Below are 17235 nucleotides of genomic sequence, written 5' to 3' on the forward strand. Positions count from 1 at the left end.
TATCTCAGTGAGGGTTGTGTAGTGTTTTACTCTCAGTGTGTTCGAGTGACAGTGTGTGTTATCTCAGTGAGGGTTGTGTAGTGTTTTACTCTCAGTGTGTTCTGAGTGACAGTGTGTGTTATCTCAGTGAGGGTTGTGTAGTGTTTTACTCTCAGTGTGTTCTGAGTGACAGTGTGTGTTATCTCAGTGAGGGTTGTGTAGTGTTTTACTCTCAGTGTGTTCTGAGTGACAGTGTGTGTTATCTCAGTGAGGGTTGTGTAGTGTTTTACTCTCAGTGTGTTCTGAGTGACAGTGTGTGTTATCTCAGTGAGGGTTGTGTAGTGTTTTACTCTCAGTGTGTTCTGAGTGATAGTGTGTGTTATCTCAGTGAGGGTTGTGTAGTGTTTTTACTCTCAGTGTGTTCGAGTGACAGTGTGTGTTATCTCAGTGAGGGTTGTGTAGTGTTTTACTCTCAGTGTGTTCTGAGTGACAGTGTGTGTTATCTCAGTGAGGGTTGTGTAGTGTTTTACTCTCAGTGTGTTCTGAGTGACAGTGTGTGTTATCTCAGTGAGGGTTGTGTAGTGTTTTACTCTCAGTGTGTTCTGAGTGATAGTGTGTGTTATCTCAGTGAGGGTTGTGTAGTGTTTTACTCTCAGTGTGTTCTGAGTGACAGTGTGTGTTATCTCAGTGAAGGGTTGTGTAGTGTTTTACTCTCAGTGTGTTCGAGTGACAGTGTGTGTTATCTCAGTGAAGGTTGTGTAGTGTTTTACTCTCAGTGTGTTCTGAGTGACAGTGTGTGTTATCTCAGTGAGGTTGTGTAGTGTTTTACTCTCAGTGTGTTCGAGTGACAGTGTGTGTTATCTCAGTGAAGGTTGTGTAGTGTTTTACTCTCAGTGTGTTCGAGTGACAGTGTGTGTTATCTCAGTGAAGGTTGTGTAGTGTTGTACTCTCAGTGTGTTCGAGTGACAGTGTGTGTTATCTCAGTGAGGGTTGTGTAGTGTTTTACTCTCAGTGTGTTCGAGTGACAGTGTGTGTTATCTCAGTGAAGGTTGTGTAGTGTTTTACTCTCAGTGTGTTCTGAGTGACAGTGTGTGTTATCTCAGTGAAGGTTGTGTAGTGTTTTACTCTCAGTGTGTTCGAGTGACAGTGTGTGTTATCTCAGTGAAGGTTGTGTAGTGTTTTACTCTCAGTGTGTTCGAGTGACAGTGTGTGTTATCTCAGTGAAGGTTGTGTAGTGTTTTACTCTCAGTGTGTTCTGAGTGACAGTGTGTGTTATCTCAGTGAAGGTTGTGTAGTGTTTTACTCTCAGTGTGTTTCGAGTGACAGTGTGTGTTATCTCAGTGAAGGTTGTGTAGTGTTTTACTCTCAGTGTGTTCTGAGTGACAGTGTGTGTTATCTCAGTGAGGGTTGTGTAGTGTTTTACTCTCAGTGTGTTCTGAGTGACAGTGTGTGTTATCTCAGTGAGGGTTGTGTAGTGTTTTACTCTCAGTGTGTTCGAGTGACAGTGTGTGTTATCTCAGTGAGGGTTGTGTAGTGTTTTACTCTCAGTGTGTTCTGAGTGACAGTGTGTGTTATCTCAGTGAGGGTTGTGTAGTGTTTTTACTCTCAGTGTGTTCGAGTGACAGTGTGTGTTATCTCAGTGAAGGTTGTGTAGTGTTTTACTCTCAGTGTGTTTGAGTGACAGTGTGTGTTATCTCAGTGAAGGTTGTGTAGTGTTTTACTCTCAGTGTGTTCTGAGTGACAGTGTGTGTTATCTCAGTGAGGGTTGTGTAGTGTTTTACTCTCAGTGTGTTCTGAGTGACAGTGTGTGTTATCTCAGTGAGGGTTGTGTAGTGTTTTACTCTCAGTGTGTTTGAGTGACAGTGTGTGTTATCTCAGTGAAGGTTGTGTAGTGTTTTACTCTCAGTGTGTTCTGAGTGTCAGTGTGTGTTATCTCAGTGAAGGTTGTGTAGTGTTTTACTCTCAGTGTGTTCGAGTGACAGTGTGTGTTATCTCAGTGAGGGTTGTGTAGTGTTTTACTCTCAGTGTGTTCGAGTGACAGTGTGTGTTATCTCAGTGAAGGTTGTGTAGTGTTTTACTCTCAGTGTGTTCTGAGTGACAGTGTGTGTTATCTCAGTGAGGGTTGTGTAGTGTTTTACTCTCAGTGTGTTCTGAGTGACAGTGTGTGTTATCTCAGTGAGGGTTGTGTAGTGTTTTTACTCTCAGTGTGTTCTGAGTGACAGTGTGTGTTATCTCAGTGAGGGTTGTGTAGTGTTTTACTCTCAGTGTGTTCTGAGTGACAGTGTGTGTTATCTCAGTGAGGGTTGTGTAGTGTTTTACTCTCAGTGTGTTCGAGTGACAGTGTGTGTTATCTCAGTGAGGGTTGTGTAGTGTTTTACTCTCAGTGTGTTCTGAGTGACAGTGTGTGTTATCTCAGTGAGGGTTGTGTAGTGTTTTACTCTCAGTGTGTTCTGAGTGACAGTGTGTGTTATCTCAGTGAGGGTTGTGTAGTGTTTTACTCTCAGTGTGTCTGAGTGACAGTGTGTGTTATCTCAGTGAGGGTTGTGTAGTGTTTTACTCTCAGTGTGTTCGAGTGACAGTGTGTGTTATCTCAGTGAGGGTTGTGTAGTGTTTTACTCTCAGTGTGTTCGAGTGACAGTGTGTGTTATCTCAGTGAGGGTTGTGTAGTGTTTTACTCTCAGTGTGTTCTGAGTGACAGTGTGTGTTATCTCAGTGAGGGTTGTGTAGTGTTTTACTCTCAGTGTGTTCTGAGTGACAGTGTGTGTTATCTCAGTGAGGGTTGTGTAGTGTTTTACTCTCAGTGTGTTCGAGTGACAGTGTGTGTTATCTCAGTGAGGGTTGTGTAGTGTTTTACTCTCAGTGTGTTCTGAGTGACAGTGTGTGTTATCTCAGTGAGGGTTGTGTAGTGTTTTACTCTCAGTGTGTTCGAGTGACAGTGTGTGTTATCTCAGTGAGGGTTGTGTAGTGTTTTACTCTCAGTGTGTTCTGAGTGACAGTGTGTGTTATCTCAGTGAGGGTTGTGTAGTGTTTTACTCTCAGTGTGTTCGAGTGACAGTGTTTGTTATCTCAGTGAAGGTTGTGTAGTGTTTTACTCTCAGTGTGTTCGAGTGACAGTGTGTGTTATCTCAGTGAGGGTTGTGTAGTGTTTTACTCTCAGTGTGTTCTGAGTGACAGTGTGTGTTATCTCAGTGAGGGTTGTGTAGTGTTTTACTCTCAGTGTGTTCTGAGTGACAGTGTGTGTTATCTCAGTGAGGGTTGTGTAGTGTTTTACTCTCAGTGTGTTCTGAGTGATAGTGTGTGTTATCTCAGTGAGGGTTGTGTAGTGTTTTACTCTCAGTGTGTTCGAGTGACAGTGTGTGTTATCTCAGTGAGGGTTGTGTAGTGTTTTACTCTCAGTGTGTTCTGAGTGACAGTGTGTGTTATCTCAGTGAGGGTTGTGTAGTGTTTTACTCTCAGTGTGTTCGAGTGACAGTGTGTGTTATCTCAGTGAGGGTTGTGTAGTGTTTTACTCTCAGTGTGTTCTGAGTGACAGTGTGTGTTATCTCAGTGAGGGTTGTGTAGTGTTTTACTCTCAGTGTGTTCTGAGTGACAGTGTGTGTTATCTCAGTGAGGGTTGTGTAGTGTTTTACTCTCAGTGTGTTCGAGTGACAGTGTGTGTTATCTCAGTGAGGGTTGTGTAGTGTTTTACTCTCAGTGTGTTCTGAGTGACAGTGTGTGTTATCTCAGTGAGGGTTGTGTAGTGTTTTACTCTCAGTGTGTTCGAGTGACAGTGTGTGTTATCTCAGTGAGGGTTGTGTAGTGTTTTACTCTCAGTGTGTTCGAGTGACAGTGTGTGTTATCTCAGTGAAGGTTGTGTAGTGTTTTACTCTCAGTGTGTTCGAGTGACAGTGTGTGTTATCTCAGTGAGGGTTGTGTAGTGTTTTACTCTCAGTGTGTTCGAGTGACAGTGTGTGTTATCTCAGTGAGGGTTGTGTAGTGTTTTACTCTCAGTGTGTTCTGAGTGACAGTGTGTGTTATCTCAGTGAGGGTTGTGTAGTGTTTTACTCTCAGTGTGTTCGAGTGACAGTGTGTGTTATCTCAGTGAGGGTTGTGTAGTGTTTTACTCTCAGTGTGTTCTGAGTGACAGTGTGTGTTATCTCAGTGAGGGTTGTGTAGTGTTTTACTCTCAGTGTGTTCTGAGTGACAGTGTGTGTTATCTCAGTGAGGGTTGTGTAGTGTTTTACTCTCAGTGTGTTCGAGTGACAGTGTGTGTTATCTCAGTGAGGGTTGTGTAGTGTTTTACTCTCAGTGTGTTCTGAGTGACAGTGTGTGTTATCTCAGTGAGGGTTGTGTAGTGTTTTACTCTCAGTGTGTTCGAGTGACAGTGTGTGTTATCTCAGTGAGGGTTGTGTAGTGTTTTACTCTCAGTGTGTTCGAGTGACAGTGTGTGTTATCTCAGTGAAGGTTGTGTAGTGTTTTACTCTCAGTGTGTTCGAGTGACAGTGTGTGTTATCTCAGTGAGGGTTGTGTAGTGTTTTACTCTCAGTGTGTCCTGAGTGACAGTGTGTGTTATCTCAGTGAAGGTTGTGTAGTGTTTTACTCTCAGTGTGTTCGAGTGACAGTGTGTGTTATCTCAGTGAGGGTTGTGTAGTGTTTTACTCTCAGTGTGTTCTGAGTGACAGTGTGTGTTATCTCAGTGAGGGTTGTGTAGTGTTTTACTCTCAGTGTGTTCTGAGTGACAGTGTGTGTTATCTCAGTGAGGGTTGTGTAGTGTTTTACTCTCAGTGTGTTCTGAGTGATAGTGTGTGTTATCTCAGTGAGGGTTGTGTAGTGTTTTACTCTCAGTGTGTTCTGAGTGACAGTGTGTGTTATCTCAGTGAGGGTTGTGTAGTGTTTTACTCTCAGTGTGTTCGAGTGACAGTGTGTGTTATCTCAGTGAGGGTTGTGTAGTGTTTTACTCTCAGTGTGTTCTGAGTGACAGTGTGTGTTATCTCAGTGAGGGTTGTGTAGTGTTTTACTCTCAGTGTGTTCGAGTGACAGTGTGTGTTATCTCAGTGAGGGTTGTGTAGTGTTTTACTCTCAGTGTGTTCTGAGTGACAGTGTGTGTTATCTCAGTGAGGGTTGTGTAGTGTTTTACTCTCAGTGTGTTCTGAGTGACAGTGTGTGTTATCTCAGTGAGGGTTGTGTAGTGTTTTACTCTCAGTGTGTTCGAGTGACAGTGTGTGTTATCTCAGTGAGGGTTGTGTAGTGTTTTACTCTCAGTGTGTTCTGAGTGACAGTGTGTGTTATCTCAGTGAGGGTTGTGTAGTGTTTTACTCTCAGTGTGTTCGAGTGACAGTGTGTGTTATCTCAGTGAGGGTTGTGTAGTGTTTTACTCTCAGTGTGTTCGAGTGACAGTGTGTGTTATCTCAGTGAGGGTTGTGTAGTGTTTTACTCTCAGTGTGTTCGAGTGACAGTGTGTGTTATCTCAGTGAGGGTTGTGTAGTGTTTTACTCTCAGTGTGTTCTGAGTGACAGTGTGTGTTATCTCAGTGAAGGTTGTGTAGTGTTTTACTCTCAGTGTGTTCTGAGTGACAGTGTGTGTTATCTCAGTGAGGGTTGTGTAGTGTTTGGCGGCACTGAGCCTGATTTGAGCTGTGTGTTAAGAGTTGTGTTGCTTGGAGTGAGTTTTGCAGGTGATGTGAACTGTTTAGCTCAGGTGACTGTTGGTAGTGCAGACTGTAGTTAGAGTTTTGCACATGTAGCTCCAGTTGTGCTCACTGTCGTTTAGCAATCGAAAAAAACTGTAAGGTCTATTTTCATAATATAACTTTAAATATGCATTTTTTTATTTTTTTAAAAACATGTCAAGAGGGGACCTGAAACTCCATCCGTTGTCTGCCTTCAACAGGAAGTGTGTGTGTGTGTGTGTGTATGTGTGTGTGTCTGTGTCTGTGTCTGTGTGTGTGTCTGTGTCTGTGTCTGTGTCTGTGTCTGTGTCTGTGTCTGTGTGTGTGTGTGTGTGTGTGTGTGTGTGTGTGTGTGTGTGTGTGTGTGTGTGTGTGTGTGTGTGTGTGTGTGTGTGTGTGTGTGTGTGTGTGTCTGTGTGTGTGTGTGTGTGTGTGTAAAGCTCAGGCTGACAGAGGGACTAGGATAAGTCCGAGTATAACCGTATGAGGGCATTAGATTAGATGTGTTGCACTGACAGCTCATGATTAGAGGACGGCCCTTGAGACGGGGTCAGTACTTCTAGAGGACCAGTGGTTACGTTCACACTGTAAATTATAAAGAGTGATAACTGCATTTAAAGGTGCATTAAGCAACTTTACATGTTAAAAATACCCGTTTTCTAACCCATATGTTGTGTGGGTGCTTACACGAACCACAAAGGTAGTAAAATATCTTAATAAATACTCATTTTATTGATACAAAGTCATTAAAATCTGGTTTAAACATCCACCCTCACTCAGGAATGGCATGAAACAGACAACAATCCTTTACAGAAAGGAAACCAGACAAATCAAAATAAATCAACAAATCATTCCACAAAATAGGACAAATTAAATCAAAACCAAGGCAATCTTTAAAACATCAATTTTACCCTCAGGCCGCTCTGGTTACCGGGGTTCTCGGGAGCGCTTGCGATCCAATTCATTCTCAGCGCCGTATTTGTGTGGCGTCTTCACCATAGACATGTATCTATAGAGAGCCTAAGTCCCGCCCCTCCGCTTCCGGCTCATGGGACCTTATTTCGGAAAAAATATGTATGGAAGTCAATGGCGAGAGATAACTTATCTTTTTATTCCGTCTGAACTGTCCCCTGAACTACACATATGATGTTTGTCAATTTAAAAGGTAAATATGAAAGTCAAGAAAGTCGCAGTTTGTCATAAAACAGAAGAGTAACGTTTAGTTGTATGTGAAAATCGCTCGATGAACTACATCTCTCGTCTCGCACTATGTAGCCTACGTCACAAGATCCGTTGCTCGTATGTGTGTATTCTGGCTCAAAACACGAGTCAGGCATGACGGCGTAACGTTACGATTATAATGTAAGACTATAGAAAAAATGACAGACGTTAGCTTCAGTAAAGTTAGCTTCATTCATAGAGAGAAAAGGTATGACGTCGCATGTGCGCCTTCTGGGTTTGTAGTCTTTGTAATTACGTATTTTCACAGTCTTATACCTCAACAGTTTTACATCAAACTGCGACTTTCTTGACTTTAAAATGTATCTTTTAAATTGACAAACATCATATGTGGAATTCAGGGCACAATTCAAACGAGATCAAAATATTTGTTGTCTCTCGCCATTGACTACCATACAATATTTTTCCGAAATAAGGTCCCATGGTGGTCGACCGGAAGGGGAGGGACTTAGGCTCTCTATGGTCTTCACCGCATGAGTTTGGTGCATCACTTAAATCAGTCCGTGCTTGTCCCTTAAGTAGTATATGCACAGTTCGTCCCCCCACCCCGTTTAACCAGAGCTCAATGCCACACATACATGCTTAAACACTTGCCTGATGCTGAATGAGCCCTTCTCTGATCACTGAGATTGTCTCTATAATCCTGTACAGTAAAATAAATAAGAGGGATTCGGGCCGGAGTTTGAGACTGTGACGTATGCACGTTCACGGCACGCTCACATAGCGATGTCTGGCAGGTGTGTGTGTTCGCCGGCATTCTCCGCAGAAGATGGATTGTAAGAGACCTGCTCGTAGTTCATTTCAAACACCAACGCAAACTCCACGTAAGATAAAAAAAAGAAAACTTTTGTCTAGTGCCACCAAAAGGCCACATTGGACTCAGACAGGCGTCGGAATAAGACGAGAGTAAACATAGGGAAGGCTTTCAACAAATGGAGAGATCTCCGCTCTGCTTTTGCTATTCGATTAAAACAGTTCAAATATCTTGAGTGTGATATTAAATGCTGATATATAAGTTAGATAATTAGACACAAATGTTAAGCAAATTACTGCTTAATTATGATGTATTGCTATTGGAATATGCTACTTATCAGATCAATAAATCAGGCTAAACCCCCTCAACTCTTCAGCGGATTACGTTTGCCTGTTTGGCTTTTATGGTAAAGTGTGCATATCTGTTAATAACACTGGCTCAACACACATCTACTCTGAACACAGTTTATAGGCTATTCTTTGCATTGCTGTCAGTTTCACTTCTTTATTTGAGCAGTTTCCAGCATGCCATTAAACTCTAGAAATAAACTCTTGGTCTGTCTTCAGGAGCGCCACTAAACTGAGACGGCCCTGCTCTCGGTTATTGCAGCGGCTTCTCAACTATTACATGTGTTCATATGTTGGATCTGAACGAAACTGCACACGGTTCTCAACCACAGCTCGCTTCAGTGGACTTCTCTACAGACACGTCACACGCTCATGAAGGGGAATATCATATTTGTATCAAACCTCTGAGGAAAGGAGAAATATTAAACACAACTGCAGAAGTTTATTAAGAAAATGAAGAAAAGCTGCTAAAACCAGGAATGAACAGACAAGATACAAGAATCCTCAAATCATCTCCATCACACAGAACAGAGAGAGGATTATACAGTCTGAGTCTGTCCATTACTGTATTTAATATTATATTTAAAGCAGTTTACATATGAAGCACAAGAGAATGACTTTCAACACGGTAGGCTAATATCTATAAAACCCATATAAATGAGAATAAATCTGGCTTTTATATGTAAAACACACATTTGAATCAGTTTAAAGAGTTTTCCTCAGTTTTCTGAGAAGAAGAAAGTAAATCAATGACCAATCCTCTTGAGTTTTTGCTATTGTAAATATTGTTGCAGATCGGCTGTAAACTCATCAGTATTTTATTGTAATATTGTCGGCATCTCTATTTCCTCTGGGTGCTGCGAGTCCTTCCTCCCTGCAAAATAAAAGCATTGACTGACCTCTCGTCTGTGTTTTATCATGATTGCAGATGTTCAGATCAGACGAGTGTGAATCATCAGATTGTGTGCGGCTCAAACTCACCAGCTCTTCTTGCACAGATGATCTGAAGAAGAATCACAGTAGGAGCAGCAAACACTGCCATCTCAACAATAGTCACAATCACTGCAGGAAACATGAGAGGAAGAAGAGAAACTGGACATGACTGAAGTCAAGGGTCTTCAACTATCAACAGTTATTGATTGACTGATAGTTTAATGTTATAAAGCTGTCAGTATAAATGAACGTGTCGTACCTCTGTATAATAATCCAGCATTCACACTGACTTCAGTTTCTCCTGGATCTGTGGATCACGTCTGTTAGTTCAGTTCAACACATAACGCCACATATACACAACATCATCATCACACAATACTTGAACCTTGTGTAGGAGCTGCTGCTGTAGTTCGGCTTGAGTTCTTCTCAGAGTTTGAGCTTCTGACTGGAGTCGGTGTTGGTGAAGCGACTGGAGCTGCAGAAGATGAATGTGCAGACGCAGCACCTCCAGATTAAAGATCATTACGAGATTAAAGTCGAAACATTACGAGAATAAAGTCGAAACATTACGAGAATAAAGTCGAAACATTACGAGAATAAAATCGAAACATTACGAGATTAAAGTCGAAACATTACGAGATTAAAGTCGAAACATTACGAGAATAAAGTCGAAACATTACGAGATTAAAGTCGAAACATTACGAGATTAAAGTCGAAACATTACGAGATTAAAGTCGAAACATTACGAGAATAAAGTCGAAACATTACGAGATTAAAGTCGAAACATTACGAGAATAAAGTCGAAACATTACGAGATTAAAGTCGAAACATTACGAGAATAAAGTCGAAACATTACGAGAATAAAGTCGAAACATTACGAGATTAAAGTCGAAACATTACGAGAATAAAGTCGAAACATTACGAGAATAAAGTCGAAACATTACGAGATTAAAGTCGAAACATTACGAGATTAAAGTAGAAACATTACGAGATTAAAGTCGAAACATTACGAGAATAAAGTCGAAACATTACGAGATTAAAGTCGAAACATTACGAGATTAAAGTCGAAACATTACGAGATTAAAGTCGAAACATTACGAGAATAAAGTCGAAACATTACGAGATTAAAGTCGAAACATTACGAGATTAAAGTCGAAACATTACGAGAATAAAGTCGAAACATTACGAGATTAAAGTCGAAACATTACGAGAATAAAGTCGAAACATTACGAGAATAAAGTCGAAACATTACGAGATTAAAGTCGAAACATTACGAGATTAAAGTCGACACATTACGAGAATAAAGTCGAAACATTACGAGATTAAAGTCGAAACATTACGAGAATAAAGTCGAAACATTACGAGATTAAAGTCGAAACATTACGAGATTAAAGTCGAAACATTACGAGAATAAAGTCGAAACATTACGAGAATAAAGTCGAAACATTACGAGAATAAAGTCGAAACATTACGAGAATAAAGTCGAAACATTACGAGAATAAAGTCGAAACATTACGAGAATAAAGTCGAAACATTACGAGAATAAAGTCGAAACATTACGAGAATAAAGTCGAAACATTACGAGAATAAAGTCGAAACATTACGAGAATAAAGTCGAAACATTACGAGAATAAAGTCGAAACATTACGAGAATAAAGTCGAAACATTACGAGATTAAAGTCGAAACATTACGAGAATAAAGTCGAAACATTACGAGAATAAAGTCGAAACATTACGAGAATAAAGTCGAAACATTACGAGATTAAAGTCGAAACATTACGAGAATAAAGTCGTAACATTACGAGAATAAAGTCGAAACATTACGAGATTAAAGTCGAAACATTACGAGAATAAAGTCGAAACATTACGAGATTAAAGTCGAAACATTACGAGAATAAAGTCGAAACATTACGAGATTAAAGTCGAAACATTACGAGAATAAAGTCGAAACATTACGAGAATAAAGTCGAAACATTACGAGAATAAAGTCGAAACATTACGAGAATAAAGTCGAAACATTACGAGAATAAAGTCGAAACATTACGAGAATAAAGTCGAAACATTACGAGATTAAAGTCGAAACATTACGAGAATAAAGTCGAAACATTACGAGAATAAAGTCGAAACATTACGAGAATAAAGTCGAAACATTACGAGATTAAAGTCGAAACATTACGAGAATAAAGTCGTAACATTACGAGAATAAAGTCGAAACATTACGAGATTAAAGTCGAAACATTACGAGAATAAAGTCGAAACATTACGAGAATAAAGTCGAAACATTACGAGAATAAAGTCGAAACATTACGAGATTAAAGTCGAAACATTACGAGAATAAAGTCGAAACATTACGAGATTAAAGTCGAAACATTACGAGAATAAAGTCGAAACATTACGAGATTAAAGTCGAAACATTACGAGATTAAAGTCGAAACATTACGAGATTAAAGTCGAAACATTACGAGATTAAAGTCGAAACATTACGAGATTAAAGTCGAAACATTACGAGAATAAAGTCGAAACATTACGAGAATAAAGTCGAAACATTACGAGATTAAAGTCGAAACATTACGAGAATAAAGTCGAAACATTACGAGAATAAAGTCGAAACATTACGAGATTAAAGTCGAAACATTACGAGAATAAAGTCGGAACATTACGAGAATAAAGTCGAAACATTACGAGATTAAAGTCGAAACATTACGAGAATAAAGTCGAAACATTACGAGAATAAAGTCGAAACATTACGAGATTAAAGTCGAAACATTACGAGATTAAAGTCGAAACATTACGAGAATAAAGTCGAGACATTACGAGATTAAAGTCGAAACATTACGAGAATAAAGTCGAAACATTACGAGAATAAAGTCGAAACATTACGAGAATAAAGTCGAAACATTACGAGAATAAAGTCGAAACATTACGAGAATAAAGTCGAAACATTACGAGAATAAAGTCGAAACATTACGAGAATAAAGTCGAAACATTACGAGAATAAAGTCGGAACATTACGAGAATAAAGTCGAAACATTACGAGAATAAAGTCGAAACATTATGAGAATAAAGTCGAACACAACACATAACGCCACATATACACAACATCATCATCACACAATACTCGTGTTCCATCATCTCAGTTTACAGCGGCAGTCGTTGAGAAGAGAGATGTCACTGTATCATTTATTCCTGGTTTATATGAGAGAGAAACACAGTTGAGCTTCTGCAAATAAACCTTCAGCTTGAATGAATGACATAAGCCTTATAATTTATAAACCGGGTCCTGCATGGGTCATATTACTTCTGGTTTATGCAGTATACCATGCATGACCCGTGTAGGAGGCCAATATTGGGGATTATACGGATTGTTATGCAGTTTATGACTTTGACCACTAATATTGTACAGTCCCAAACCGTATGAAGGCCTCAGGAAGAGTCGAGCCAGTCTGTGGAAGTCTCCAGTAATCTGTCAGAAAAGAGTTTCTCACCTGAATACTTGACAGTGTATCTGACTGAGGTCTGGAGTTGATCTCCGTCAGTAACTTCACATCTCCACTCTCTGTTGTCATCTTCATTCAGGAGTGTTGTAGTCAGAGTGAGGATACAGCGATATGGTGATGATGATGATGATATCTGATATCTGGAGTCTGTCTTCAGATCAACACCAGTCTGACTCACCCACAACAGCTCATATCCCTCAGAACTGAACAAACGATGACCACAGTAGACAGAATACAACTGACAGGAGAGAGTCAGAGAGCGGCCCGGACTGATCTCAGTCTGTGAGGATGAAGATGAAGATGATGATGATGATGATGATGATGATGATGATGAAGATGATGATGATGATGATGATGATGAAGATGAAGACACTGAAACTGAACACAAGACACAAATCACAGACTCTTCAATCATCATCTGAGTTTAAAGGGAGAATCTGCCCTTTTTAAATTGACCACATAATCATAAACTAACCATGAAGAACATGCAGAAAAAGAATTGCAACATTTTCTTGTTGTTCTCCATTCACAGATTGTTCGCAGAAGTATGATCCATAATCTTCTCCTGTGACGTTCTTGATGTTCAGAGAGCAGTCAGACTCCAGACTCAGTCTCTCATGTCTCTCTGTGTCTTTATTCTTCATCCCTCCAGTAATCAGATCAACTGAACGTCTGAATCTGTCATAGTAGATCCATGTAGTTGATCTGCAGTCAGGAAGAGCTTTATAACAGGACAGACGGACACTTTCACCAGAACTGATGAACACATTCTCTCCACTGGTTCCTGAAACACAGTATATCTCAGTGATCATTATGATATATATTAATAAATGAGAACATAAAACACACCAGCATAAAAAGCAGAAGTTTTCACTCACAGTATTTTCCTCACTTAAAGCAAACAACACACTCTCCAGAATAAACTATTAGTCTTTATCAGAGAGCTGTTCAAATCACTGACACACTCTTAATATGAAGATAATCTTCATCATCAGATGTGTGAGTGACACTATGTCCAGTATCAGGAATAATACAGTATGATCTGTGTGTATCAATACACAACTCTGAGATCACAACGTGAATGTGTGCAAGAATAAAGTGAGCATGTTCAAATGAACTCTTTCCAGACTAATTCCACTAGATGTGTTTAGAGAAAATCCAGATGTCTTTACCTGTGAGAAGTGAAGAGAGAAGGATCAGTCCCAGCAGACACAGATCACACTTATCAGCCATCTTCTGTTTCTGTCAGTCTTCCTCTTCATTATATATAGTTACAGCTCCTCCTTTAAACATCATCAGCTCCTCCTTTAAACCTCATCAGCTCCTCCTGCGGTTATTCACTTCCTCTGATCCACTGAGTGTTTAAACCCGGTGCTATATAGGACACTATACAGTGTAACGTTGTCCTCTCTGTAGATCGGCTCATATAGACTCTGAACTGTGGACTTTAACACTGAGGATTTTGCTCTGTGGTCTTGAATACTCTTGACTCTGAGTGACTCAACGGTCCTCTACTAAACCCCCATGTGATGTGTTGAGTGCTGGATGTAAACCCGGGCTAGTGACTGGTTCATGGAATCTGGATTAAATCATCAGATTACACATATATATATTAGTTACATTACATTTTAATATACTTGTATTCAGACTACAGTTACTTTGTGTCACAGACATCACTGGTGACAATAAACACAAAGCCTAATGTTGCAGTGCATGATGGGAACCACCAATCAAAGCTCCAGTGGTTTCAGACAGGGCTCAGAATGAAGGATGAAATCATCATTATTGCTAATATACCGTATAACTGTTGAGCTGAGAGAACCTGAAGGTCGTGATGGAGAGATGAAGCTTTAAAGCTTTCCAGCCTGATGTGTTTAACAGTGGAGGATTTCTCCAGGCTTCGAATGCACACAGCGACCCCTGCTGGCCAGTGCTAATATCACGCAGATATTTCTTTATGCAGGGCTGCCAAGGCTGAGAAACACACACACACACACACACACACACACACACACACACACACACACACACACACACACACACACACACACACACACACACACACACACACACACACACAGGTCTGTAGAGGTGACGTCTGTAAAACTGCATATTTAAAGTTATATAATGAAAAATATATACATATACATGTTTGGGGATGTTTGAAAATATTTTGTATGTCATTTTTGTTTCTTCAAAATGAGCAGAAACACTAGTCCCCTGTTGGCCAGTGTAGAACGATAGTCCTCTGTGTTAGTAATATAGACGTGTGTGTGTGTGTGTGGCACTTAATGTATTGTACAATACATTACAAACGTATTGTAATGTATTGTAATACAATATATTTTTAACTCAAATATAGGTTAAAAATACCGGCGACAAAAGCAGAGGCGAGAAGGGCTTTTATCATTCATAATATTATTTTTCTTATTTAAAGCTTTCTCTTCCTAGACAGTTTCTATGCTTGGTTATGCAGTCCCTAACACACACCATTGCACACACACACACACACACACACTCACACACACGTCTATATTACTAACACAGAGGACTATCGTTCTACACTGGCCAAGAGGGGACTAGTGTTTCTGCTCATTTTGAAGAAACAAAAATGACATGCAAAATCTTTTCAAACATATATATGTATATTTTTTCATAATATAACTTATATATTACTAATATAACTTTTAATTTAAAAAAAAACATGCCAAGAAGGGTTCTGCAACTCTGACCGATGTCTACCTTCAACAGAGAACTGTGTGTGTGTGTGTGTGTGTGAACAGTGAAGTGAACTGGCCGTGAAGTCTGTCTTCATAATGCGACTTTATATATATATATATAATGTTCACACAGGAATCAGAGATCACAATATGCATAGATAAACATATACAATATACTGTAGCGACCAGTGATGCGCGGGTTGATCCAAAATGAGCGGGTGCCTGCGGTCACCCGCGGTTACCCGCGGTTACGAGTCATCCAAAAATATTTTTAATGATATTCGGATCGCGGTCGGTCGGGTCGTTTGAAATAAAGATGCCAATTAAACCTTTGTACTTTATATAGTACTAGACACAATGTTCTATGAAATTCATAGGTGTACACTTTATTGGCTGAATAACTGCGCGAGGATGACGCACGAGCTCAGTCAGAGATGACAGTGGGAAAACCTTATTTACCTTTTGAATGTTGAGCGCGTTATTTTGACTAAAAGCTGACGCGGGACAAAATGCCCGATTTCCCAACACGTTGAACTGAGCAATGCCATTGTGCCATTTTAATAGGCTTTTAAACGCATAGCCTATAGCTCAGTAATGTCAGTTTTATGTATTTGCTGAGAGGGGGCGGGGTTTTTGTTGGGAAAGTCGGGGGAGAGACGCGCAGCGCACTTCGATTAGACTGGATAAACACATGCAGCATCTTAATTGTTAAGAAAATGAAACGAATTAAATGAATAAATCAAGCCTTTATTACAAAACACTAGGCGATATCATACAGCATTCAGAAAAATGCGCACCCCAGCTAGTTCCTCCGTCTATGGCCCATGACGCGATGAGCATTTACTAGCTACTTTAAAAAAACGCGGGTCAGGAAGCGGGTCGGGTACAATATTTTCTTTCTTTTTTTTTGCGGTCCGAGTTGCGGGCGGGTTATTGAAAACGTCGGTCGGGTGCGGGTTGTTTATACATTGACCCGCGCATCACTGGTAGCGACTGTCAAAGGCTGTTATCTGCTATGTGTAACCCCGGGCGTGCTGTTGGTTGGTGGTCTGGGGAAAGGGGGCGGACCCCCTGGGGATATAGTGTTTGAGTTGAGGAAGTTCTCTCTCTTTGCTGTTCTGGGCGAGACACAGCCCTATGTTTGAATGCCTGAACGTTGTGCTTCTGTTCAATAAACCAGTTAACTGAACTCTAGCCTCCTGTGAGATGCTACATAAGAATGACCAAACCATCAGTTATAAGTAGATAGTGTCATTCTTGATTTTTTTTAAATAAATTTGTACAAAAGAAAACTTTACAAAATAAATTTGTCAGGGTAAACCCTAGCATTTTCTGTGGTTTATTTGAGAAGTTCCACCGCTTCTTGGACATTGGTAACAGAATTGTTTGGCCTGTTTTCTCACCTGTGAAACACCTGTAAAACACCTGTAAAACACCTGAGAAACACCTGAGAAACACCTGTGAAACACCTGAGAAACACCTGTGAAACACCTGAGAAACAACTGTAAAACACCTGAGAAACACCTGAGAAACACCTGTGAAACACCTGAGAAACACCTGTGAAACACCTGAGAAACAACTGTGAAACACCTGAGAAACACCTGTGAAACACCTGAGAAACACCTGTGAAACACCTGAGAAACACCTGAGAAACACCTGAGAAACACCTGTGAAACACCTGAGAAACACCTGAGAAACACCTGTGAAACACCTGAGAAACACCTGAGAAACACCTCAGAAACACCTGAGAAACACCTGTGAAACACCTGAGAAACACCTGAGAAACACCTGAGAAACACCTGAGAAACACCTGAGAAACACCTCAGAAACACCTGAGAAACACCTGAGAAACACCTGAGAAACACCTGAGAAACACCTGTGAAACACCTGAGAAACACCTGTGAAACACCTGAGAAACACCTGAGAAACACCTGAGAAACACCTGTGAAACACCTGTGAAACACCTGAGAAACACCTGTGAAACACCTGTGAAACACCTGAGAAACACCTGTGAAACACCTGAGAAACACCTGAGAAACACCTGAGAAACACCTGTGAAACACCTGAGAAACACCTGAGAAACACCTGTGAAACACCTGAGAAACACATGAGAAACACC

At 40.3% G+C, this 17235-nt stretch overlaps 1 protein-coding gene across 1 annotated transcript; it reads right to left on the reverse strand.

The window, feature by feature from the left end:
• Positions 1-8390: 8390 nt before the first annotated feature.
• On the reverse strand, positions 8391-13761 carry LOC307010783 (uncharacterized protein). The gene is made up of 7 exons (XM_079635768.1): positions 13569-13761; positions 12872-13180; positions 12385-12774; positions 9285-9374; positions 9159-9206; positions 8948-9028; positions 8391-8840 (listed from the first exon to the last, which is right to left on the reverse strand). The coding sequence occupies exons 1-7, from the start codon at positions 13627-13629 to the stop codon at positions 8785-8787; spliced, it is 1035 nt and encodes a 344-aa protein (XP_079491894.1). The 5' UTR covers positions 13630-13761; the 3' UTR covers positions 8391-8784.
• Between the last annotated feature and the right edge of the window lie 3474 nt (positions 13762-17235).

This window comes from Phoxinus phoxinus (genome assembly GCF_949152265.1).
Source record: "Phoxinus phoxinus genome assembly, chromosome: 14".
In the NCBI taxonomy this organism is placed as follows: Eukaryota; Metazoa; Chordata; class Actinopteri; order Cypriniformes; family Leuciscidae; genus Phoxinus; species Phoxinus phoxinus.